Source organism: Cricetulus griseus, chromosome 7, assembly GCF_003668045.3.
Source record: "Cricetulus griseus strain 17A/GY chromosome 7, alternate assembly CriGri-PICRH-1.0, whole genome shotgun sequence".
Classification (NCBI taxonomy): domain Eukaryota; kingdom Metazoa; phylum Chordata; class Mammalia; order Rodentia; family Cricetidae; genus Cricetulus; species Cricetulus griseus.
This window is the reverse complement of record NC_048600.1, coordinates 2,427,926-2,454,618: the sequence shown is the minus strand read 5'-3', so window position 1 is coordinate 2,454,618 and position 26,693 is coordinate 2,427,926. Positions and strand designations below refer to the sequence as shown.

The 26,693-nt window shown below is 41.2% G+C and overlaps 1 protein-coding gene across 5 annotated transcripts in view; it reads right to left on the bottom strand.

The window, feature by feature from the left end:
* Positions 1 to 18,906: 18,906 nt before the first annotated feature.
* Positions 18,907 to 26,693, bottom strand: part of Rpap2 (RNA polymerase II associated protein 2) — a 75,650-nt gene continuing 67,863 nt past the window's right edge. For all 5 annotated transcript variants that reach the window (XM_027425913.2, XM_035447711.1, XM_027425915.2 and 2 more), the window contains one exon: positions 18,907 to 19,196. Coding sequence is in view for 2 of the 5 variants with exons in the window: in XM_035447711.1 (XP_035303602.1) it covers positions 19,178 to 19,196 (19 nt within the window). In the remaining 3 variants the exon portion in view is untranslated. The remainder of the gene's footprint in view (positions 19,197 to 26,693) is intronic.

The following is a 26,693-nucleotide window of genomic DNA, read 5'->3' as shown; positions in this document are numbered from 1 at the left end:
GGACAGGCTCCAAAGCTACACAGAGAAACCCTGTCTCGGAAAATCAAAAAAAAAAAGAAGAAGAAGAAGAAGAAGAAGAAGAAGAAGAAGAAGAAGAAGAAGAAGAAGAAGAAGAAGAAGAAGAAGAAGAAGAAGAAGAAAAGATAGGGTTTCTCTGTATTGTTTTGGAGCCTGTCCTGGAACTCGCTCTGTAGACCAGGCTGACCTTGAACTCACACCGAGATCCGCCTGCCTCTGCCTCCTGAGTGCTGGCATTAAAGGCGTGCACCACCAACGCCCCACTGAGGCAGATTTTGAATGGTGACTAAAAACTAGTGAAGTGTCATCTGGGTATGAGGGTCCACACAGATCTCCGGGGTCAGATGTGTCAAGAGAAGACCTATGCCATGGCCCTAGAACAACTCATGCCATGAGGTAAGACTGTTGCTTTGTGTGCCAACTTAGGGATGGGCCCTTGTGGTCAGAGGCTACACTAATTTCCAGAGAACTACATATGGAACAGTTGTAGGCCATAAAAATATCCTCCTCCTTGCACCTCACAAGCCTTCATTGCCCTTCTCCTAAGGCACCCATAAACTCTGGCCCCTAAACAACCACCACCCACTCTCCATTGCTGGAGACAGCTCTAGCTACACAACAGTGCCAAGAATTCTCCTCTAACATGCATTTTGATTTAAAATCTTTCATGTTTGAGATGGACTTTTCTCTGTTGACAATGGGCTGGGTTTGGCCTACTCCTTAGGTGTGGTGCTTCTGGCTTGTGGTAAATCCTGATTGGAATACAATATAAAGCCATTTCCTGGTAAATGTATAAATGTATATGGATGTTGGCTGTTCTCCTCCCTGCCACTAACATACCTCGAAGAAGTAGCAATTTAAAGCAATTCAGACATGCTCTGCATCTGGTCCTTGTAAATGGGTGATTCTACACCAGCTTGTCTTGCTTATGGGGAGAGCTGAATCCACCCATTTGATTTGCCTCCTGATTTTGGCTATGAGCTCTATTTCTTTATGACAATCAGTGTGATTTGTGTACAAAGAGAAAGACAAGTAAGAATTTGGGGAAGGGTACCAAGGAAAAGAGGAGACCCTGTATTTATTTCTACACCAAAAGCAAAACTAAAAGTTTTGAAGATCACAGATTCATTTTCTTTGCTTTTGAGGAACAAGAGGGAAAAGGGGGATTGCTAAAAAAGAAGAGAAAAAAGAAAAAACAAAACAAAAACTCCTTGGTTCCTTTATATCTGTGGGGGGACAATGACACAGGGATACCTCAGGCCCTGGACCACTCCTCTGACAAGTGGGCCAGTAATGGCTGCCATACCAAGGTGACAGAAAGAGCTGTTTCAGAGTACCATTGAGTGCTGGTTCTAAGTTCCTTAAATAGGAAGATTGTGTTAAACCACATTCCTTAAAGATATGAGAGGCTGAGTGCTTAGTCCAAGGGCACAAACCCGTTCCTGGTCCCCATTCTCCCATTATGTGATGACGTTGATATCAAAGAACAGACACATGGTACACAAGATGGCTTCAGTACAAGGCCAGGGACATCCCTGTGTCCTTAGCTTCTATAGAAGGCTCAGCTAAGCCTACTTCTGTAACACTGCTATGGGAGCAAGCAGGTTGTTAATCTGATAAACAGCTTCCTGCTGAAGCATGTGTGTGTAGTGGGTGGTGAATCTAAGTGTTGTAGTATTGCCCTGGCACATGGCATGTGGGAGACTTCAGTGACTTTGCACACAAAAGCATTCTAGGGTGAGATCAGTCAGCCCTGGGTGGGAGTCCTGGCTCTGCTTCTTGCTAACAACTCGACCTTTAAATTGCCTGAAGTTTAGCAGCTGCTTCATTAAAATGTGGATAAGAGCGTTGAGTAGTTTTGAATGTTAGATGAGATTCTGTGGGAAGGGTGCCTACCACCCTTACATAATCATGTAGTTTTAATGTTGGGTAGCTTTGGAACTCCACCTTTAATATTTTCATCATGTTCAATCATTTATTCACTTTCCAACAAATGTATTGTAAATATTCACTGTACCTGCTGTCTGACATAGCACTATGAGACAGTGTGTTTATTCTTGTATCGATCAGTGGAAGTGAGATCATATGACAGAGACCACATACATAGCAGAGAAAGTACTTGTATGTCATAGAAGGGCCTTAAAATATAAGCCTGGCCACTTCAGTGGGATCTGTTAGAGTCTGGCATGTAGGAATCCATATTTCCTTTTAATGCCTAACAGGAACTTTTGTTGTACGTGGTGGAGCATTCCTGGGCATTGGGAATTGGGGGGGCAAAGTGGGGGCAGGGGGACGGTGGCAGTGGAGTAGGAAGAAGAGAGGAATGAGGGAGAGGAGGAACAGCTGTTATAGCTGCAGTTACAGCCTTTGGGTGGGTGGTCAGTCTGTTGGCTCTGGTACAAATTTCCAGCACTGTTTGAAAATAAAGATTTCTGAATATCCCTATGGCATCACTGAACTCCTGCTTAGAATGTTTTTCCACAAAAATGGGCCCAGAGAGTTTCAGTCATCTACCAAGTATTAAAAAAATAGTATCATGGGATACCAACATGGGACTGATCCAGACCACAGAAATGTGGGTTTCAGTGAGGAGACCTTGGAAATCTACAGGACCTCCTGTAGTAATTCAGTACTTATCCTTAGCATGGGTGTGGACTTTAGGGGGCCAATCCACATACAGGGATACTCCCTGAGCCAAGACACTCGGGGGTGGGCCTAGGCCCTATCTCAAAGGATATGATAGACTCTGATGACCCCCTATGGAAGGCCTCACCCTCCCTGGGGAGCAGAAAAGATATGTGTGTTGGGTAGGTTTTAGTTGGGGGGTGGTGGTAGGGGAGGAGGGGAGGGAGTGGGAACTGGGATTGACATGTAAAACAATCTTGTTTATAATTCACATAAAAAAATAGTATCAATCCTTTGCCCATGCAGAACTTTTACAAGACAGAATTGAATAGTATACTTTCCAACTCATTTTTGAGGACAGGTCAAATTTATGAGAACATTTATACAGTGATACTGATGGGGAATGTCCTTCTGTGTATATGTTTCTCTTATTGGTTGTTGAATAAAGCACTGTTCGGCCAATGAGGCAGCAAGTTAGGCTGGACTAGGAGTCAAGGAGGATTCTGGGAAATGAAGTAAAGTCTTGTGATCCAGGCAGGAATATAAGCAGGTACAAGCAGGAATTCTTCTCTTCCTCCTCTCTGTGGAGCTGCCATGTGATCCCAGGAAGACAGGACGAATTCTGCTGGCGTCCTCCATAAGTCTTATAAAATATAAAGATTAGTAGTTATGGTTGATAATTAAGACTAAGTTAGCATATATGAAATCCTAGTCATTGGCCAGCAGCATTGTACCTAATATAAGTCTCTGGGTGTTATTTTGGCCACCCATGTGGCAGCGGGGCTTGGGCAGATGGTGTAAAGACTTATCATTACAAAATACCTCTAATGACCATGACAAAAACTTTTAGTAAACTAATAGTGAATGGACACAGCGTTATACACAGAGGGAAAGCACACTGTGTGCACTGGCCTGTTCCAGGATGCAAGATTACATGAAACATCTGTAAGAAGAGTTTCCAACATTAACAGAAATGAGGAAAATGAGATTGCAGATGTATGAATGGCCTTTGGTAATATTCAACAGTCATCTATGATTTAAGGAGAAAATCTCTTCAGCAAACGGTGAAACCAGGAACTCTTTCAATTTGGTAAGTCCTGCCCCTCCCTCCCTCCCTCCCTCCCTCTCCCTCCCTCCCTCTCTCTCTCCCTCCCTCCCTCCTCCCTCCTTTTCTTTTTAAACAGGATCTCACTGTGCTGACCTGGAACTCACAGAGAACCCCTTTGCTTGTAAATTCTGGGGTTAAAGGTGTGCACCACCACACTTGCCAGGAATTGAAATTTACTGCTGATATCATGTTTAGTAGTGAAAGACTTTCCTCTGAGAAACTGTAGTAGTTATTTTTCCAAACTCTGAAAGCTTTCAAACAAACAAACAAACAAATCAAGAGTTTCTAGGCTTCAACTAACCCTCTGCGTATTCTGGCTCAAACCTAGACCCGTCTCAGAAGCTCAGTTCTCCCTGTTGCCACACTCTGTGTGCAAGGGAGCAGAGACTAGGGAGGCATTCTCGGTCTAGCTCACCCAGACAGGCTGATTGCCACGGTCCCAGGGGGTTTGATCCAGAGAGTCCTGTTTTGAACCTCTTCGTTTTCAAGTCTCATTGGGTTTTTATTTTCAAACTTACACATGAGAACCCAACATTTGTACATACTAATGGAGGACCATCTAATATTTGACGTGTAATGTTTGAATTAGGTTAAATATAGCTATCTTTTAAAATGTTTTCTTGATGATATAAGTGAAAGCAGGCTGCCTTGTAGCCTTTTGAGGTATGCAAAAACCAACTTATCCTTAGTCACCACGCTTATTCTTATCTCACTGTTACACGTCCCGAACCCCCTTCCTCTCCCAGGCTCACTATTTCATTCTCAACTTCTATGGGATCAGTTTTTTAATATGTCACATATGGGCATGAGATCACGCAACACTTTGTCTTTCTGTTCTTAATTCACCTCACAAATCATAAGTTGATTCCCTTCCCTCCCCTTCCACTCCCTTCGTCCCTACTCCTCTTCCTTCCCTCTCTATGTGTCTCTCTGACAATGTTATGGAACTTAGACTTTCCTGGAACTTGCTATGTAGCCAAAGATGACCTTGAACTTCTGATCCTCCTGTCTATATCCCAGGTGCTGGGATTACAGGTGAGTGCCATCACACCTGGTATATGTGGTCCTGAGGGTTATATCCACGGTTCTACCAGTGGAGCTACAACCCCAGCTAGGAGTTCATTTTTTTTTCTTTTTTAAGATTTATTTATGTATCATGTAGATAGTATTCTGCCTGCGTGTATGCCTTCAGGCCAGAAGAGGGCACCAGATCTCATAACAGATGGTTGTGAGCCACCATGTTGCTGCTGGGAACTGAAGTCAGAACCTTTGGAAGAGCAGCCAGTGCTCTTAATCACTGAGCCATCTCTCCAGCCCCGGAGTTCATTCTTTAAATGACTGAATAGTGTCATCTTCTTTCACTTTAAATGACTAATACTACATTTTCTTTGTCCATACCCCAGTATTAGTCATTTAAAGTGAAAGAAGATAATACTTTGTCTCCACTTCTTGTTTATTTGTGAGTAGTTAATACATGTGGGAGTGCAGGTGTCTCCTTGACAGTCATTTCTTTTCAATATCCATCTGTAGTAGCACTGAGATCAAATGACCGTTCTGTGTTTCTGTTTTTTCTTTTTTCTTTCTTTTTTTTTTTTGAATCTCCATCTTGTTGCTCATAATGGCTGAACTGTATTTCCAGAGTAATGTTGCCATTGTACCTCGCCCCCCTTTATAATATCATTGTTTTTGGAGTGAGGTAGTAAGGTAGTATTTTATTGTGGTGTCTCATGTGCTTGTCGGCCATTTGTGTGTCTTTTTTTTAGAACTATTGCCCATTTTTTAATTGAGTTAGGAGATAAATCACTATCTAGCTTTAGAGTTCTCCTGTGTGCTGGGCATTAATTCATTGAATTTGTCAGGCATATAGTCTGTAGATACTTCCTCCTGTCTTGTCCCCCATCATTTAGTAGGGTAAGCCATAGACAGGAGGTGTAAGAACTGGGTTCTAGTAACTGCGTTCATGGAACTGGCTGACCTTGTGTTAGGTAACCCTCTCTGGTTCTTAGCTTTAGCTCTTTTCCAGTGAAAGATTTAGACAGCTTAATAACTTTCACTCTGGACAGTGTAGATGTTATCTAGATGTTGACTGTGGAAAGGGAGTTTAGAATTCTGGATAACCTCAGCCATGTGACTAGAGTGAAAAAGGCTTTGTATAAAACACTGTGTTTTCACCCCCCCACACACATAAAGATAGATCCTATGTTAATAGGGCAGTGAGAGGACAGCAAAAACTAAGGGTATATGGGAGGGTGCTATCGTTTTTCCATATTTAAAAAAATGAAGATTATGGGTATTATAGACAGCACTAGCAGGTGGTTTGCCCTGAAAATCTTGTATATCGTGAAATGGTGTGGTTGTTTGTGTGCTGATTTTAAGACATTTTTTATTACTTAGCCTAGCTTTGTCTGGCGATCTCAGTAGTAAGAGCTCTCTCACTGAGGTCAAGTGCGTTTTGTTATCTTTATTCCCGCACAAGCCTTGTGAGGTTGGCTGACTCAGGTCAGGCAGAATGCAACTGGCTTCCACTTTCTTTGCTTATGCAAACTAGAGGTGGGTGACTGAGAACTTGCTTTTGGTCTGCAAGATGTGTGTGTGGGGGGGTTTCGCAAGCCCTAAGGGAGTGCAGAATTTCCTGAAGATGTTGTAAGGTGGCTGGCTGGCTTCTGATATCATGCAGTGTTCTCTGCTTTGGTTATGACTGCAAAGGTACTAGGAGGCAAAACAAAAACTAGTGCCTCCTTGAATTGGGATTCTCTGCATGGAGCCCCGGACGAGGCTGGCTCATTGATGGGAAGTCTGACACTGCTGTCGTCCACAGTTCAGTTGGGAATCAGTGTTCCAAAACAAGTATTTTCCCTGGGGCAATGACAGGCATGGAGGGTTCGTAAGTTTCCCGTTTTGCTAGCTTCATTTGGAAAAAGAGCTTTATTGGAAATGTCATGTTTCACCAGGAGATTTTGTGGGGAATCAGTACCCAGGCTGTGCTGCATGAGAGTGACCAGGACCCTCAGCTACAGCCTCTGCTTCCCAGCCTGGATGGCAGTTTTAGTACTGACCTTAGACTTAAGCCAGACTTAAGCCTCTAATTCCATTTTAGATTGAAGTCACTTCTGCCCCTCCACCTGTCCTCAGGCTACTGCACTGGTTCTCAACCTTCCTGACACTGTGACCCTTTAATATAATTCCTCATGTTGAGGTGACCCCCAGCCATAAAATTATTTCATGCCACCTCATAACTGTAGTTTTGTTACTGTTATGAATTGTAAGTAACTGATATACAGGATATCTGATATGAGTCCCCCCAAAGAGGTCGTGACCCACAAGTTGAGAACTGCTGGCCAAGTAGAGACACCCATAGTTGGCGTCGTCTTTTCTTTTCTTTTCTTTTCTTTTCTTTTCTTTTTTTTTTTTTTTAAACCAGGGTTTATAACATGAGGCAAAACTATGCATCAGGATGGTGTCACTTTTCTTGGTCATAGGTGAGTCTTTAGAGAAGTGACCCTGTCTCTGATGAGAACAAGTACAGTTGGCTATGATTTGCCCCAAGATGCTAACCCCTGTGGAGATCCCACTAAGTAGGTTAGGCCTGGGAGAAAGGGTCTCATGTATTAGTTTTGTGTTCTTTTCCTTGTTGCTGGGGCTTGAATCCAGGGCCCTTACTTAGACCCTAGAGAAGAACTCTGCTGAGCTACAGCTCCAAACCACATCTAGCTGTTTGTATAACCCAGGCTGGTGTTACACTCCATGCTCTGCCTGCCTCATTTGCTGGAGTCCTGGGATTACAGGGATGTGCCACTACTCTTGGCTCCTAGCAGGGTTTTTAAATCTGACACTTTGACAGGAATGGGAATATTCATGATTTCTTAAAAAAAAAAGACAAAAAAACAAAACAAAACAAAAAAAACAAAATCCCCTCACTGTCTGGATATTAGCAGTATGCAGACCTAGTTCTACAACATTTAGAAAGAAAGTGAAAATCACTGTCAAAACTACCCAGAATTCAAGACTTCTTCCCTGAAGAGTATGGGGTTTTCCTGAGACAGTTCTCCCTCTTCTCTGCAATCTTGAATTCACAAGAAAACCTAGAGGTTATGCTTGTTGAATACCACAGGACTTGGGCAATGATGAAGAATGCCACATGGAGATCAGGGTGTGAAGATGTGGAGAGGAGAAAACACAGGCTTCAAGTCCACATGGATGAGTGACACTGGGTCACTCACCTGGGACGCAGGAGCTGGTTGCTCAAACCTTGCCAAGGTTGAGATCTCAGCAGTGGCAGACTTAGTGTTTAATGGGATCTCATAATTCCTTTGGGAATTAGGCCAGCTGAGCTGGAGCTCTAGAATCAAGGTTCTAGAAAATAGGAACCCTTAGGGAGAGAATGTAGGGGCAGGGTGGGTCTGGGGGGAACCAACAAAGTTAATTTCCCAAGTTTTATAGTTTGCAGTTTCTTTTAGTCATCCTTTCCCCGTTTGCTTGAAATTGCCCTGCAGCCCAGAGAATTCTACCCCTTTCAGTCAGCTCCAGCACTAATTGGTCCTGCCTTCTTGATGGTGATTATTGCTGTTGGTAGTTGTCTTCAACTACAGACTATTGTATCTTGAAAAGAACAAACTCTGGTGACTCCTGAGAGTATTTGTGCCTGGGCTGACCCCTCCCTGTCCTGACTCCCATCTCATGACCCTTGACCTAACCTCTCTTGCCTTTGCCTGTTAGTCTGTGCCTTTTAGGTCAGTGTCCAGAATGCTTTGGGGAGTAAAAGGGGAGCACTTTTAGTTAAGAATGACACTGGTAATGGGTGTAAATTCAGACTGCACTAGATGGAGGGTGGAGGAGGGAGTGTGCCCCTCTTCAGGGCATTCAGGTTGTTTGCCCAAGTTCTTTGGGCAGGGACCATTTCCCTCATCTTTGCATCCAGTGCCTGGGTCTGGTCATTTTTTTTTTTTTCTTTTTTTGGTGTTTCGAGACAGGGTTTCTCTGTGTAGCTTTGGAGCCTATCCTGGCACTCGCTCTGGAGACCAGGCTGGCCTCGAACTCACAGAGATCTGCCTGCCTCTGCCTCCTGAGTGCTGGGATTAAAGGCATGCGCCACCAATGCCCGACCCTGGCCATTTTTTTTTTTTAAACTTGTTTGTTGTTTGCAGAAAGTTGCAAAACTAGGGCAAAGTCTTCAGGCCCCTCACCACTTTATTCTTCTAGTCATATCTGTCAAAACTACCTGCACTTACTCTTTTTAGATTTATGTGTATGAATGTTTTGCCTCTGTGTGTGTGTGTGTGTGTGTGTGTGTGTGTGTGTGTGTGTGTGTGTGTACTTGAGTGCTTGCATGCATGCGTGCTTGTGTGCACTATGTGCATGCTTGGTGGCTACAGAAGAGGACATGAGATTCCCGGAACTGGAGTTACAGATGTCTGTGAGCTGCCATTTGGGTGCTGGGAGCCAAACGTGGGTCTTCTACAAGTGCAGCCAGTGTCATAACCCCCATTTGTCCAGCCCCTGCTTTGGCTTCCTAAAGACATACATAGGGTTTCATTGTTTCTGTGCACTGATGTCTTCCTTTGATTCTAACCTTGAGCTATCCACCATATATTTTGCTTGGTTTCTATGCTAGACAAGCACCCTGCTGCTGAGATACATCAGTTATACAGCCCTAGAAGCTGTGTGTGTGGTTCTCCCCCCCCACCCCGGTCAGAGAGTGGCTCATGTAACCTAGACTGGCCTCAAACACTCTGTAGAGAAGGATGGCCTTGAACTTCTGATTCTCCTGTCTCCATCTCCAGAGTGCTAGGACCGCAGGTATGCACTACTATGCCCATTTCATGTGGCGACTAGGATCAAACTCAGGGCTTTGTGTATTCTAGGCAAGCACTCTGCTAACGGAGCCATATCATCGATCATGTTTTGGTGAGGTTTCACTTGGCCTTATATTTGTGGATTCCTGTTATCAGAGTTTCTTGTTCTGTCTGGTCCTGAAGCCAATTAGCCCCAAATAAACACACAGAGACTTACATTAATTAGAAACTGTTTGGCTAAGCCGGGCGTTGGTGGCAGAAGCCTTTAATCCCAGCACTCGGGAGGCAGAGGCAGGCGGATCTCTGTGAGTTCGAGGCCAGCCTGGTCTCCAGAGCAAGTGTCAGGACAGGCTCCAAAGCCACACAGAGAAACCCAGTCTCGAAAAACCAAAAAACAAAAACAAAAAGAAAAGAAAAGAAAACAAAACAAAACAAAAAAAACCCAATAACAACAACAAAAAGAAACTGTTTGGTTGATGCCTCAGGCTTCTTATCGGCTAGCTCTCTCTTAATAATTAACCCATTTCTATTAAACTATGTATTGCCATGAGGCTGTGGCTTACCTGTAATCTGGCATGTTTCTCCTTTGGCTATATGGCGTCTCTCTCAAGACCTCTCGCTGTGTCCTCTCCCCAGAATTCTTGTCTCATAACCCTGCCTATCTTCCTGCCTCCATCGGCCAAACATTGTTTTATTCATCAACCAATAAGAGAAACATATATACAGAAGGACATCCCCCATCAGAGTCCACTTAGAGATTTTTTTTTTTAATTTTTAAAAATTATCTTTTTAAGTGTGTTGGTGTTTTGCCTGCATGTATGTTTGTATGAGGGTGTCAGATGTTGGGAGTTATAGACAGTTCTTAGCTGCCATGTGGGTGCTGGGAAGAGCAGTCAGTGCTCTTAACTGCAGAGCCATCTCTCCAGCCCCCTCTTCAGAGATCTTAAGAAATCTTTTCCAAGACAGTTTATATTCTCTTTTCCCCTAAAAGCTTTGTAATGTCAGCTTTTGTATATAAGTCTCTGATCCATCTTGAGTTTATTTCTGTGTAAGGTCGTGAGGGCTTAAATCTTCCTTGCATCTGATAACCAAATATCCTTGTGTTGTGTGTTGAAAAGGCCGTTTCCCCTTCAATGAACTTTGACACCTTTGTTGAAATTCAGTTGACTAAAAAGAATATGTGGCTTTATTTCTGTATTCTCCTGTTCTATGATTTCTGTCAATATATACTATTGGCAATTAACACTAATATTATAACAGTATAGTAATTTAATAGTGATTTTTATTAGAGTATATTATTATACTTAATATAGGTTAAATTATGACATTTTCTACATGATTCATACTCTGATATATTTACCCCATTACCTTCTTGTCCCCATTCTTGTCCCCTTTCTTCTCAGACTTCCCCTTTCTTTTCAACTTCCACTCCTCTTTTTTTTAAATCTAGACTGCTGGCAGAGAAAATGTGGCATTTGTCTTTCTGGGTCTGTCTTATTGCTCCCACAGTGATGGTTACAGATCTACATACTATAAAAGTATTATTTCATTGTTCTTTATGAATAAATAATACTGTGCATCTGCTTATCTTTAATCTGTCAGTCCATCAACGGTTTCATCTACCTCACATTTTTTAACCCATGCATTGAGTGAGGGGTCTTAGGTGATCCCCTAACTTGCTGAAGAACAGCGCTGGGAAAAACATGGGTGTGTATCTGTTTTAAGCTGTTTGATTTCTGTGAGTCAGGAGTTTGAGGTCAGCTTGGGCCACATGAGACCCTGTCTCAAAAACAGAGAAAAGGTGTTTATTTCCAGTTTTTGGTCTACTATAGGCCTTTTGCATTTTTCTATCACTGTGCCATTTTTCAAAACATCTCTTGGGATTTTTTTGCCCCAACCAATTTTTCATTTACCTCAGTTTATATAGTCTCTTGTCTTTGTTTTGTTCATCCGTCCCCCCTCCTCTCTTCCCTCCCTCCTTTCTCCCTCATTCTTTTTCCCCCCTCCCTCTTCCCTCTCTTCCTCTCTTCCTTCCTTGGTCTCTCACTATGCAACCCTGGCTGGCCTGGAACTCACTATGCAGACCAGGATGGCCTCAAATTCACAGCCTGTCTCTGCCTCCTGAGTGATAAGAGGTGTGTTCCCTACCTGTGGTGGATTGAAAGAAAATGGCCCCCAAAGGGAGTGACACTATGAGGAGGGTAGGCTTTGTCACTGTGGGGGTAGGCTTTGTCACTGTGGGGGTAGGCTTTGTCACTGTGGGGGTAGGCTTTGTCACTGTGGGGGTAGGCTTTGAGGCCTCATATATGCTCAAGCCACATGCAGTGTCTTCATTCACTTCCTGTTGCCTCTGGATCAAGATGTAGCTTCTTCTCCACTCTCAGCTCCTTCTCCAGCACCACATCTGCAGCTGAGTAATATTCCATTGTGTAACTACACCACATTTTCTTTCCCCATTCAGCTGTTGAGGGACATGTAGGCTGTTTCTTTCTGGTTATTGTGAATAGAGTGGCAATGGACATGGTTGAGCAGTTGTCTTGCATCCTTTGGGTATATGCTCAAGAGTGGTGTAGCTGGGTCTGGAGATAGATGATTCCCATCTTCCTGAGGAACTGCCACACTGATTTCCATAGTGGCTGAACAAGTTTACACTCATACCAGCTTTTTTTTTTTTTTTTTTTTTTTTTTTTTTTTTTTTTTTTTTGGTTGATAGTCTTTCAATGACTGCTTCTATCTCACCAGGGGTTATAGATCTGTTTAAATTGCTTATCTGATCTTGATTTAACTTTGGTAAGTGGTATCTATAAAGAAAATTATCCATGTCTTTTAGATTTTCCAGTTTTGTGGAGAAAGGGTTTTTAAAGTATGTCATTATGATCCTCTGGATTTTCTTGGTGTCTGTTGTTATGTTTCCCTTCTACCTCTAATTTCATTAATTTAGATCTTCTCTCTCCACCTTTTAGTTAATTTGCCTAAGTGTTTTTCTTTTTTTTAATTTTAGAAGCACTCTTATTTACATATCAATCCCCCCTTTCCCTCACACTCCCATCCTCCCCCCACCCCCCCAACCCACTCCCCAAGGATTGTAAGGCCCTCCACAGGGGACCATGAAAGTCCCTCACATCATTTGGGGGAGGGCCTAGGTCCTGTATCTGGGCTGCAATAGTTTCCCACCATAGGGAATGGGCTCCCAAAGTCCATTTGTGCTCTAGGGATAAAGACTGGCTCCACTGTTAGAGGTCCCATAGACTGTCTTGGCCTCCTAGCTGGCACCCACATTCAGAGGGCTTGGTTTTGTCCAATGCTGTTTCCCCAGCTTTACGACTAGGGTCTCTGTGCTCTCACTAGATCAGGTCAACTGTTTCTGCAGGTTTCTCCAGCACCGTCTTGACTCCTTTGCTCATCCCTCCTCTCTCTCTGCAACTGGATTCCAGGAGCATGGCTCAGTGTTTAGCTGTGGGTGCCTATTTCTGCTTCGATCAGCTACTGGATGAAAGCTCTAGAAATGGCAACCAAGGTAGACATCGATCTCATTATGGGTGGAGGGCGGTTCAATCTTACTGATTATCTTAAAGAATCATTGATTGATTCTTTTTTTGTTTCTATTTTATTGATTTCAGCTGAGTTCATTTCTTGCCATCTACTCCTCTTGGGTGTGATTTCTTCTTTTTGTTCTAGGGCTTTCAGGTGTGTTAAGTTACTAGTGTGAATGGGATCTTGTCAATTTTTTATGTAGGGACTCAGTGCTTTGAACTTGTCCCTCATATCTTGCCTCCATTGTGCCCCAAGTTTAGGTATGTTGTGTATTTATTTTCATTCAATTCTACAAATTTTAAATTTCTAATTTCTGTCTGGGCCTATTTTTCTTTGAGTAGTGGTTTGTTCACTTTCCATGAGTTTGTTAGCTTTTTGTTGTTTTCTGTTTTTGTTGATATTCAGTTTTAACCCATGGTGGTCAGATAGGATTTGGGGAATTATTTCAATTTCCTTATATCTGTTAAGACTTGCTTTGTATCAGAGTATGTGGTCAATTTTGGAGAAAGTCCCATGAGGTGCTGAGGGGAAGGTATATTGTTTTGTATTTGAGTGAAATGTTGTATAAATATGTTAGGTCCATTTGGTTTGTAACATGTTAGCTCCAGCATTTCTCTGTTTAGTTTTTGTTTGGATGACCAGTCTATTGGCAAAAGTGGGGTATGAAGTCCCCCATTATCAGTGTGTGAGGGTCACTACGAGTGAAAGGAGATTTTCTCCATTATTTTGGTCCCAGTGGACCAGTTTTTCTCCACCCACCAGGTCCCACAGCCTCTTAATAAGTGACCCCTTATTAAGAGTTACAATTGTTTAGCCAATGGCTTAGGCTTCTTACTGACTAGCTCTCTCTTAATTATTAACATATTATTAATAATTTGTGTATCTCCACATGGTTTTGTCTTACTGGAGAATGCCCAGACATACTACCTCCCCGGTGGCTCCATGGTGTTTCTCTGACTCTTACCTCTCCAGTGACTCCATGGTGTCTCTCTCATTCTATTAACTCTATCCTTGTTCAGATTTCCTGCCTGGCTAAATTCTGCCTGACCATTGGCCAAAATAGCTTTATTCATCAACCAGTAAGAGCAACACATATTTGCAGCATACAGAAAGACATCCCATACCAACTATGTGATTTTTTAGCTGTAGTAACGTTTCTTTCATGAACTTGAGTGCCCTTGTGTTTGTTGTATAGATGTTAATAATTACAATGGCCTAGGTGGATTTTTCCTTTATCTAGTGTCATTTCCTATCTCTTCTGATTAGTTTTGAAGTTTATTTTGTCAGACACTAAAATGGCTACACCAGCTTGCTTCATAGGTTCATTTGCTTGAACTATCATTTTCCTGAGGTGATGTCTACCCTTGATGTTAAGGTGTGTTTCTTGGATGCAGCAGAAGGATGAATTCTGTTTTTGTATCCATTTCATTATTCTGTGTCTTTTTACTGGGGAATTGAGATCATTGTTGATTAATAGCAATGAGCAGTATTTGTTGGTTTCTGTTATTTTGTTGTGATGTCTGTGTGTGTTCCCCTCTTTTGATTTGTCTCATTAACTCTTAGGTTGGAGCTTTCCATCTAGTGCCTGTCTGGATTTGTACATAGATATTTCTTAAATTTGGTTTTATCACGGAATGTCTTATGTTTTCCATCTATTGTGATCAAAAATTTTGCTGGTTATAGTAATCACATTTATTACCTGTGGTCTCTTAGGGTCTGTAGAACATCTGTCCAAGTCGTTCTGGCTTTTAGAGTCTCCATTGAGAAGTTAGGTGTTATTCTAATAGGTCTGCCTTATATTATTTGGTCTTTTCCCCTCAAAGCTTTTAATATTCTTTCTTTGTTCTGTATGTTAAGTGTGTGTGTGTGTGTGTGTGTGTGTGTGTGTGTGTGTGTGTGTGTGTGCCAAGGGGAAATTATTTTCTGGTCCAGTCTATTTGGTATTCTGTATGCTTCTTGTACCTTGATAGGCATCTCCTTTATTAGGTTAGGAGAATTTTCTTCTATAATTTTATTGAAAACATTTTCAGTATCTTTGTCCTGGGTTTCTTCTCTTTCCTCTATTCCATGGATCTCAACCTGTGGGCCACGACCCCTTTGGGGTCAAATGACCCTTTCACAGGGTTTGCCTAAGACCATCAGAAAACACAGATACTTACATTAGAATTCCTAATAGCAAAAATAAAGTTATGCAGTCAATGTTCTACCATGGAGCTATAATCCCCAAATTAAAGTTATGACGTAGCAATGAAAATAATTTTATGGTGGGAGGTCAGCACAATGTGAGGAACTATTATTAAAAGGTCACAGTAGCATTAGGATGGTGGAGAACCACTGTTGCATTCCTGTATTCTTTGATTTGGTCTTTTCACAATGGGCTAGATTTCCTGGATGTTTTGTGCCAGGATGATGATTATGGTGGTGGTGATGATGATGATTTTTATTTTAAAGACTTAACATTTTCAGCCAGGCATTGGTGGCACATGCCTTTAATCCCAGCACTCAAGAGGCAGAGGCAGGCGGATCTCTGTGTGTTCGAGGCCAGCCTGGTCTACAGAGTGAGTTCCAGAACAGGCTCCAAAACAATACAGAGAAACCCTGTCTCAAAAAACAAAAACAAAAACAAAACAAAAAGATTTAACATTTTCTTTGTGGTATCCATTCCTTCTATAGTGTCTTCAGTGCCTGAGATTCTCTCTTCCATCTCTTATATTCTGCTGGTTACGCTTGCCTCTAAAGGTTCCTATTCAAGTTCCTAAGTTTTTCATTTCCAGATTCCCCTCAGTATGAGTTTTCTTTGTCTTGTGCTTCTCTTTGTTACAATACTCAGGGCCTACTGTGGTGGTGGTGTTGGACTCCAGCGGAGACATATCTGGCTTTTACTGATTGTGTTTTTATCCTAGTATCTAGAGCTTCTGTTTGTTTCTATCCTGGGTCTCTGGGCTGTCTAGCCTCTGGTTCCTGGCCCTTCAGGCAGTGAGATCCATCCCTCTTGTGGCATGGATCTCAGGCTGGAACAGTATTAATTGGCCACTCCCACAATTTCTGTGCCACCTTTACCCCAGCACATGTTGTAGGCAGGACAAATTATAGGTGGAAGGTTTTGTGGCTGGGTTGGTGTCCCAGTCCCTCCACTGGAAGTCTTGTCTGGTTACAGGAGATGGATGGTTCTGGCTCTGTATCTCTTATTCAGCAATGAGTTCTTAAATCTCCATGAACTTGTGTATTTACTAGAGATATTTTTGCTGTCTATTTTAAGTTTTAACTGTATCATGGTTAGATAGGATACTACAAGCAATTTCAATCTTTTTGAATTGTAAATATTTGTTTTGTGTCTAAGGATGTGGTCTGTTTTAGAAATAACCTTCCATGTGCTGCTGAGTAGAACATGTATTCTTTGGTTTGGGTGGAACGTTCTGTAGATAAGTGCATTTGATTGATGAATAATGTCAGTTAATTCTGATACTCCTCTGATGATTGTTTTGTCCAGGTGACCTATCTATTGGACAAAGTAGATTATTAAAATCACCTGCTATCATGGATTGAAATCAATTAAGTCCAGTAGATTTAAAATAAAATTGGGAGCACCACAGTTTGGTTCATACATGTTTAGGATAGTAATGTCTTCTTGGCTAGTCTTCTGATTAGTTCAGTTGAAGTCTTATTTTATCAGGTACTAGGCTAGCAATGCCTGCTTGCTTCCTGGTCCCATTTGATTGGAGTACTTTTGTCCATCTTTTACTCTAAGGCAGTACCTATGTTTAAAACCAAATGTTTCTTGTAGGCAACAAATAGATAAATCTTGTTTCTCAATCTACTTAATCTGTGTCTTTGATTGGAGAATTGCACCCATTAGTATTTAAAGTATTACTGAAATGTGTGTGTTAATTGTGGTCACTGTGGTGGTGTGTTCTCAATGGTAACTTGTCTTTTAATAATCATGGATCTGTATTTCTTTCTAGCCTTTCTGTTATGCTCAGTCCCTTCTCTTCAGCGTGAACTAACACTAAATTTCTTAGATTTGGTTTATTGAACGTAAAGTATTTCAGGCAGTTATGTTATGGAAAGGTTTTCTTTATCCAATGTGGCTGATAGATTTGCTGGGTATATTAGTTCAGTTTGGCCATCATAGCTTCCACTGAGAAATCAGCTGTTATTCTGATGGATTTTCCTTTATATGTGACTTGAAGTTTTTTGTTTTCCTGTAGCTTTCAATACACTTTCTTTGTTTTGTATACTTAATGTTTTAATTATAATACGCCCATAGGGATTTTCTTTTCTGGTCTTGTTTATTTGGTGTTCTGTGTGCTTTTTGTATCTGTATGAGTATATCTTTGCTTAGTTTGGGGAAATTTTCTTCTATGCTGTTAAGATGTGTTCTATGCCATTAACTTGGGATTCTTTTCCCTCATCTGTGGCTATATTTAGAAGATTGTTTTTGTCACTGTATCCCACATATCTTGTGTGTTCATTTCCTGTCGTTTTTGTTTTTTTAATTTTTTCATATTCCTTGCTTATTTGGTCTAGATCTTCTACTTTACTGTGTGAGTCCTGATATTCAGCCTTCTGCTTGATTCATCCTACTTGTAAGGCTCTCCTTTGAGTTTCTAGTTGAGCTATTGGGTATTTTAGTTCCATCTTTATTCAGCTTTGAGTCCAGTATTTTTTATCTCCCAATTGAATTTCATCTCATGTCTTGTCATTTCCACTAGCCTTATGTTTGTGCTTTCTTGGGCATCACTCTGGCGTTTAGTCTCTTTAGGTCTTTCTTCTTAATTTCATTGAGCTGTGTCTTTGTGTCTTCGGTAAACTCCAAGAATTCTGTGTCCTGGAGTTCATCTAGGTAATTCTCATGGGCAAACATATGTACAGGACTTACACAGGATTTGAAGAGAACATACTGGCTTGATCTTTCAGATTCTTGGTATTCTTGGGATGAGATCTGGCATGTGGATTTCTTTTGTTCTGATTTTGTTATGGACAGAAAAGAGGAAGCGTATGTGGGTTGGATCTCTAGGTTGAAAATGAGCACAATGAAGTCAGGTCTGGAGAGAGGGGATTGGGCTGGCATACAGAATGTGTTTTCTTTTCCAAGCATGGAAGCTAGAGGTAGATTTGGCTGTGTTGAAAAGTTGGATATGGCCTGGGAGAGTCCTGTGGTTTGAGGGATAAGCAAGGAAGATCCTGACCCAAGTCTAGAACTCCTTTGCAGTGCAACCAGGGAAGGTCAGACTAGGCTGCCATACTGGTTGTGGAACACAGGCTAGGTTTGGCTAGTTGTGGAAAAGGAATAGATGGGAGGTCAGGGGAACTCACCTGGTTAGAACCTGGGAGAAGGATGTGGGAAGTGTGGGTACCAAGTTGGAAGCCTCTCAGAAAGGTTCCATGGGTGGTTGTAGGTTGGGGCAGGTCATGGGATGTGGGACCTAGGCTAGTCCCTGGAGGGAATATGAGGAGTCTGGATACCAAGTAGGGTGGTTGGAAACTATGCAGAAGGGAGCTGTGGGTGGCTGCAGGTAGGGCAGGTTGTAGTACACGCCCTGGCTGCATCATAGGTGGGACGCCTAGAGATTAGCTGCTGTGCAGGTGGGGGTGGTCAGACTGGGCTGGCACTGGTTGCAGGACCCTGACTAGATATGACAGGTTGGGGAAGAGGGGTAGGTCGGGAGCTCTGGGGTACATACCAGGCTAACCACAGAGGCGAACATGATATGTTCCAGTACAAGTTGGGTGGTAGAGGCATGCTGGGAGGGTTCTGGTGGGAGCTTAGTGCTTGGCTACAGGGCAGGCGGGGAGTGGTCAGCTTTTGAAAGAGTGAGCAGACTTGTAAAGGACTTCAATGAAGGTCACATTTATTGACCTAACTTTTGCTGGTACTTGCATAACAGTTTACAACTGGCCAAAACTAAAATTTTCTGGCTGTAATCAACCAGAAAAAAAAAAAAAAGGTTAATTGCATTTTCTTGAATATTCAATATTCATTCAAGTTTCAGGTTTTCCTGCTGGGGTCATGGCTCTCCTGAGGAAGTTATTTTCTCTGTCAGTCACTCATGGATCCTCACTGGCTAAAATTCCAGATATGGTGAGTAGAATTCATCTTCTATCTTCCTGAATTATATCTAGGAAATAAAAAAAGTCTGAATAAAATACCTAAATTATTTTAACATCTACCATAGCTGTTAGATATTCCATCTCTTCCACATCATTGCCATGTCCGATGGTTGTTTGCTTAGAGGAAACCTAGTCTGTATTCCATTCCAGAACAAGTCTTAATTGATCTTAGCACTAGAAGATCACCTTTCTCTCTCCCTCTCCCTTGCTGTTAAGATTTTTACACTCAAGTTCCTATGGCTTATAAAAATCAAAAATCTAAATAAGAAAAGTAATATAATAAGGTTTGTCCATTTATTTATTTTTATAAAGATTATTTTTTTGTATTTGAACACTCTATCTGCCTGTAAAACTGCACACCAAAGGAGGGCATCAGATCCCACTATAAATGACTGTGAGCCACCACGGGGTTGCTGGGAATTGAACTCAGGACCTCTGGAAGAGCAGCTGGTGCTCTTAACTGCTGAGCCATCTCTCCAGCCCCCAGTTTTAAAAATTTATTTATTTTACATCCAGGCTGCAGTTTCTTCTCCCTCCTCTCCTCCCAGCACCCCCCCCAATCCATTTCTGTTCACAAAAGGGCAGGTCTCCCATGGATATCAACAAAGCATGGCATATCAAGTTGCAGTAAGACTAAGCACCTCCCCATGTGTTAAGGCAGGGCTAGGCAATGTAGTAAGAATAGGGTCCCCAAAATAAGTAAAAAGAGTCAGAGACAGCCCCTGCTCCCACACTGTTAGGAGTCTCACAAGAACACCAATCTACACAACCATAACACACATGCAGAGGCCTAGGTCAGTCCCATTCAGGCTCCCTGGTTGTTGGTTCAATTGCTATGAGCCCCTATGAGCCCAGGTTCTTGGATTCTGTGTTTTCTTATGGTGTTCTCAACCCCTCCGGCTCCTACAATCCTCCCCCCACCTGCCCTCCAGGGTTCCCCAAACTGCTTAATGTTTGGCTGGGTCTGCATCTTTCTATCAGTTGCTGGATGAAGTATCTCTGATGACAACTGGACTAGGCACCAATCTGGTCACAGGAGATGGTCAGGACAGGCTGTGTATTTACTATTGCTAGGGGTCTAAGCTGGGGGTTTTCCTTATAGATTCCTGGGAGACTCCCTTTTGACAGGTTTTTACCTGACCCCATAATGCCCCCCCTTCCAGTAGTCTCTTTCAATACTCTCCCCCTCTGCCCTGCCCAACCTGATTGCTCATGTTCCCATCCCCACCCACCCTCAATCTAATCAAGAAGTCTCTTCTATTTCCCCTTCCCAGGGAGATTTGGGTATCCCCTCATGAACCTTGACAAAGAAGCCAAAATTATACAATGGGGAAAAAAAGCATCTTCAACAAATGGTGCTGGTCTAACTAGATGTCAGCAGACAGACAAATGCAAATAGATACATTATTTATATCATCCTGCACAAAACTCATGTCCAGGTGGACCAAAGACCTCAACATAAAACCAGGTACACTGAACTTGATAGAAGAGGAAGTGAAAAATAATCTTGAATGCACTGACACAGGAGACAACGTCCTGAATAGAACACCAGTAGCACAGTTGCTAGCACTGACAATTAATAAATGGGGCCTCCTGAAATTAAAGTTTTTGTAAGGCAAAGGACGCCATCAATAGGACAAAACAGCAGCCTACAGGTTGGGAAAAGATCTTCGCTAATCCTATTTCTGACAGAGGGCTGATTTCCAAAATATTTAAAGAACCCACTGAACTATACATCAACAATCCAATTAAAAAGTGGGGTTCAGAACTAAATAGACAATTCTCAATAGAGGAATCTAAAATGGCTGAAAGACACATGAGAAAGTGTTCAACATCCTTAGTCATCAGGGAAAAACAAATCAAAACAACTTTGAGACACCATCTTACTCCTGTCAGAATGGCTAAAATCGAAAATACCAATGACAGTTTATGCTGCAGAGGATGTGGAGAAAGAGGAACACTCCTCCACTGCTGGTGGGAGTGCCAACTTGTACAGCCACTGTGGAAATCAGTATGGCGACTCCTCAAGAAAATTAGAATGAGTCTACCACAAGATCCAGCAATTCTACTCCTAGGCATATACCCAAAAGAAGCACATTCATATAACAAAGACATATGTTCAACCATGTTCATAGCAGCATTATTTGTAATAGCCAGAAACTGGAAGCAGCCTAGATGCCCCTCAACTGAAGAATGGATAGAGAAATTGTGGTACATTTACACAATGGAGTACTACTCAGCAGAAAAAAACAATGGAATCTTGAAATTTGCAGGAAAATGGATGGAACTCGAAGAAACCATTCTGAGCGAGGTAACCCAATCACAAAAAGACAAACATGATATGTACTCACTCATATGTGGACCTGCTTTATGATACATAGTAGTGACCATGCTTTATCAGAGCTGTTTTTAATGATGTTGCTCAGAATGGTTTCCTCCCAGATGATGACTGAGAAACTAATTTTAAAAAACAAAAAAAAAATGGTCCCAAGTACCACAAGAGTAACAGAACTGTGCTGTCTTCTGGGATTTTGTTTTTTACTTTTTTGTTGTTGTTTGTTTTTTTTTGTTTTTGTCTGGTTTTTGTTTTTTTAAAAATGGAGTGTGCTGGAAAAAAAACTGTCAAGCAATAAAAACTATTGAATAAAAAAAATCAAAACAAAACAACAACAAAAAAAATGGGGTATAGATAAGAATCTCCAATGGCCGAGAATTACTTGAGATGTTCAACATCCTTAGTGATCAAGGAAATGCAAATCAAAATAACTCCGAGATTCCATCTTACACCTGTCAAAATGGCCTAATATCAAAAACACAAGTGACAACTCATGCTGGAGAGAATGTGGAGCAAAGGGAACACTCCTCCATTGCTGGTGGGAGTGCAAACTTGTATAGTCACTTTGGAAGTCAGTGTGGTGGTTTCCCAGGAAACTCAATCATACCACAAAGACACTTGCTCAACTATGTTCACAGCAGTGTTATTTGTAATAGCCAGAACCTGGAAACAACTTAGATGTCCCTAAACTAAGGAATGGATAAACAAAATGTGGTACATTTACACAATGGAGTATTACTTAGCTGTTATAAACAAAGACACCAGGAAATTTGTGGGCAAATGAAGGGAACTATAAAAAAATCATCCTGAGTGAGGAAACCCATATTCAGGAAGAAAAACATGGTATGCATTCCCTTATAAGTGGATATTGGCTGTAAAATAAAGGTTTTGTTCATTTATAATCCTTTATGATCTGAGAAAGTTTGGGGGAAATGAGCAATGTGCATAAAGCCTATATGAAAATATCTATACTTGACAGTCCTTAAGCCACTTGAATACCACTTGTTTACATATAAGTTTAAAATATGCTACTTAAATCACTTGTAATTAAGTATTCTGTGTTTCCAGTACGTCCAATAAGCCTTCCTGCTAATGGATGTGGGTGCAATGAATTGACAATTGTACCTAATTCCAAACTAATCATATATATATATATATATATATATATGTTTTAATTATTATTATTATTATTATTATTATTATTATTATTATGTTTTTTTTCTTTTTGGTTTTTCAAGATAGGGTTTCTCTGTGGCTTTTGAGGCTGCCCTGAAACTAGCTCTTGTAGTACTCTGAACTCACAGACAGCTGCCTGCCTCTGCCTCTCAAGTGCTGGGACTAAAAGCGTGCACCACTGCCCGGCCAAACTAACCATAATTTTAAAGACCTTTGAAAATGATGCTTACACAAGCCAACCTGAGTTCATCATCCCTTTAAGTAAGGGCCCTCAGCATCAATCATTTGAACAGGCACTGAGTATAAGCTGGGAAGGAGTGACTGTACCACCAATTCCTTGTATTTGGTTTTCTAAAAGATTTGATAGTGGGTTGCCTGCAATCACTTCCTCCTTTCCCCCATGGTATTTAGCCCAGGGCTTCACACATACTAATTAAATACATTACCACTGAGCTATACTTCTAGGGCCTGTTCTTGCTTTCCTGCCAAATATCCACCCTGTGTATTTCAGTATTTGTTTGAAAATTATTTGATAATAAAATCATATAATAAAAAATAGGTACCTATAGGCCTATCTCAAGACTGTGGCCTGCAAACCAGCTCTGCCCAGTGAGTACTACAAACTTCCATCTGCCCTTGCTGCCATCTACACACACATAGGTTAGCTCTAGACTATGGCTCGCCTAATGGCTTTGCCTGGTTTAGACCCAATCAAAAAGAGCATGTACCATCTTTATCTTGCTTAGCTCTGGTCATGCAGTTCCTGTACTGGCCCAATCAAAAGCAGGCCGTACACTTCATAAGTACAACCAGGATCAAATGTCCAGGCCCCACTGCAAAAGCAAAACTGATATGAAAAGCCAAGACAACATATCTCCTATAAAACCTACTACTCCTATAGAAATGTTCTCTCATGAGAATTACTTAGATGAACCCCAGAACACAGAACTTAAAAGAACCATAAATTTTATCAAACAATTTCAGTAGTTTAAGAAAATACAAAAACAACTCAAACTTCAATAGGATTAATAAATACCTGAGTGCTGTCCAAGAAAATACAGACACAGGGCTGAGTAAGATGGCATCTTTAAACTCAAGAGAGAGCCTTACAAGTAGAATATGGAATATCAGGACGCAGAGTAGAGGAATTAGACCACACAGCAAAGATTATGACTTTTTTTAAACCATAGGAAAGGAACTTGGAGGAACAGTGAGAAACCATGACAAAACCAAACCTTTCAAATTATAGGCATAGATGAGGAAGAAATATCCAGATCTTCAAGATCATAGAAACTTCCTAAACTAAAGACATACCTATATAGATACATGAAGTGCAGAGAACACCAAATAATAAACTCTTCATGGCATATCATAGTTAAAATACCAACTACGCAGAGCAAAGAAAAAATACTGAAAGTTGCAAGAGAAAAAACACAAGTAACATATACCAAGCAAAACTGTCTGCCATAGTTGAAGGAGAAAGAAAAACCTTTCCATGATCCAAACAATATGAAAGAATTCATATCTAGCAGACCTGCCCCACTCAGAATACTGCTGTAATACTTCAGTCTGAAGAGAGGAATAAGCACACCCAAGAGACTGAAGAAAGAAAACAAATGAAGTTATAATTACTGAAACACAAAGAAAGTATAAGTGAGAAAACAAAAGACTAAAACCAACACACACCTTTTGGTAATAATTTTCTCAATTCTCCAGTCAAACGAATGGATGAATTATGAAACTAAATCCATCTTTCTGTTTAGAAGAAACTAAGAAACTCAGCTTTCAAGAAAGAGTACCACATTAGAGTAAAAAGATGGAAAGCAGTACTTCACAGTACTCTGTGAGTTCGAGGCCAGCCTGGTCTCCAGAACAAGTGCCAGGATAGGCTCCAAAGCTACACAGAGAAACCCTGTCTCGAAAAACCAAATGTCTCTCTCTCTGTGTGTGTGTGTGTGTGTGTGTGTGTGTGTGTGTGTGTGAAATTGAAACAAAACAAAGAATGAGTCTAATAATAATGAGTAGACAAATAAGCTCCACAGACTGTTGGCTCAGCTAGCCAAATGAAAGAAATGAACAGAGAAACATTACAACAGACACAAAGGAAATTCAAGATGTTATAAGGTGATACTTTATAACCTGTACTTCCGCCAGGTGGGGGCGCACACCTTTCATTCCAGCACTTGGGAGGCAGAGGCAGGTGGATCTCTGAACTCAAGGCCAGCCTGGTGCACAGATTGACAGCCCAGGACAGCCAGGGCTATACAAAGAAACTCTCAAAAGACTAAAAAACTAAAAACCTGTACTCCCAAATCTCTATCTAGGAAGCTAGTATTACCCCTAATTCTAAAACCAAGACCAGGTAAAGACATGAAAACAGAAAAAAAATTATAGGTCAATATCCCTGATGAACATGAATTCAAAATCCTTCAATAAAATACTTGCAAACCAAATATAGATACACATTAAAAAGATTATCCACCATGACCAACTTGGCATAAACTAGGAGATGCATAGCTAGTTCAACAATACAAGTCAATTAATGTAATAAGTCACATTGATGGATTTAAAGACAGAAATCACATTGGTCATCTCAATAGATGCAGAAAATTGTTTTTATATTCCTGAAAGTCCTAGCTGCAGCAATAAGACAATTAAAAGGATACGAGTAGGGAAAGAAGTCAAACTATTTCCATAGCAGATGATTCTAGAAATGATCAACAATTTCAGCAAGTGGCAGAAGGCAGAATCAACTTGCACAAGTCAATAGGTTTTCCATATACACCACCACCCAAATCACAAACACACACACTCCTATTCACAATAGCCTTCAAGAAAGAAAATGTCCAGGAATAAACCTAAAAACTTAATCAAAGAGGTAAAAGACCTCTACAATGGAAACTTTAAACTTTGGTAGAATTAACATTGTGAAAATTACCAATAGTTATTTACATATTCATTGCAATCCTAATCAGAGCCCCTATCTCATTCTTCACAGCAATAGAAAAAAAAAAAACTATCATAAAATTCATATGGAACCACTCAGGACCCTGGATAGCTAAAACAATCCTGATCATAAAGAACAACACTGGATAGATTACCATTCCAGATTTCAAGATATAATATAGAGCCATGATAATAATATGGTACTGGTACAAAAAACATATACATAGACCAGTGGAACAAAATCAAAGACCCAAACATGACTACATATATCTTCACTCACTTAATATTTGACAAAGATGCCAAAAAGACACTGGAGACAAAGCATCTTCAACAGATGGTTCTGGGAAAACTGGATGTCCACATGTAGAAGAATCAATTAGGCCTGTATCTATCATCTCACACAAAACTAATCCCAAATGGATCAAAGACCTAAATGTGAACCCTGAAACTGCTAGAAGAAAACACAGGCAGTACCCTAAATGAAACAGGTGTAGGAAAGGACTTCCTGACCAGGACTCCATTTGCCCAGGAATTACAGCCAAAAATTGACAAGTGATTTTCCATAAAACTGAAAAGTACAAGGGAGGGAAGCAATCAAAAGTGTTACTCAGTGGCTTTTTGGAGCCCATTCCCTATATAGGGTTACTCTCTCAGCCTAGATAAGGGGGGTGGGGGTGCTCGGTCCTTCCCTAAAGGATGTGACAGACTTTGATGATCCCCCATAGGAGGCCTCACCCTCTCTGAGAAGTGGATGGGGGTGGGATGGGGGGATGGGGGAAGTGGGAGTCTGGGAGGGAGAGAGTCCTAGGATTGGTATGTAAAATAAGATTGTTTTTAATTTAAATAAAAATTAATTTTAAAAAGTGCTACTAAGTTGTGATGCCTACTATGAACTATAATAATCACCAGCATGGCAAGTTATCCCTAAGGGGGCAATACTGGCACTCTTATCTTAGAGGTAACCAGCAGCTGTCTAATTTCAACAGGAGGGAAATCAAAATCATGCCTGGTACATGAAACCTAGGCAACTACCCAAGGTCAGTGAGGT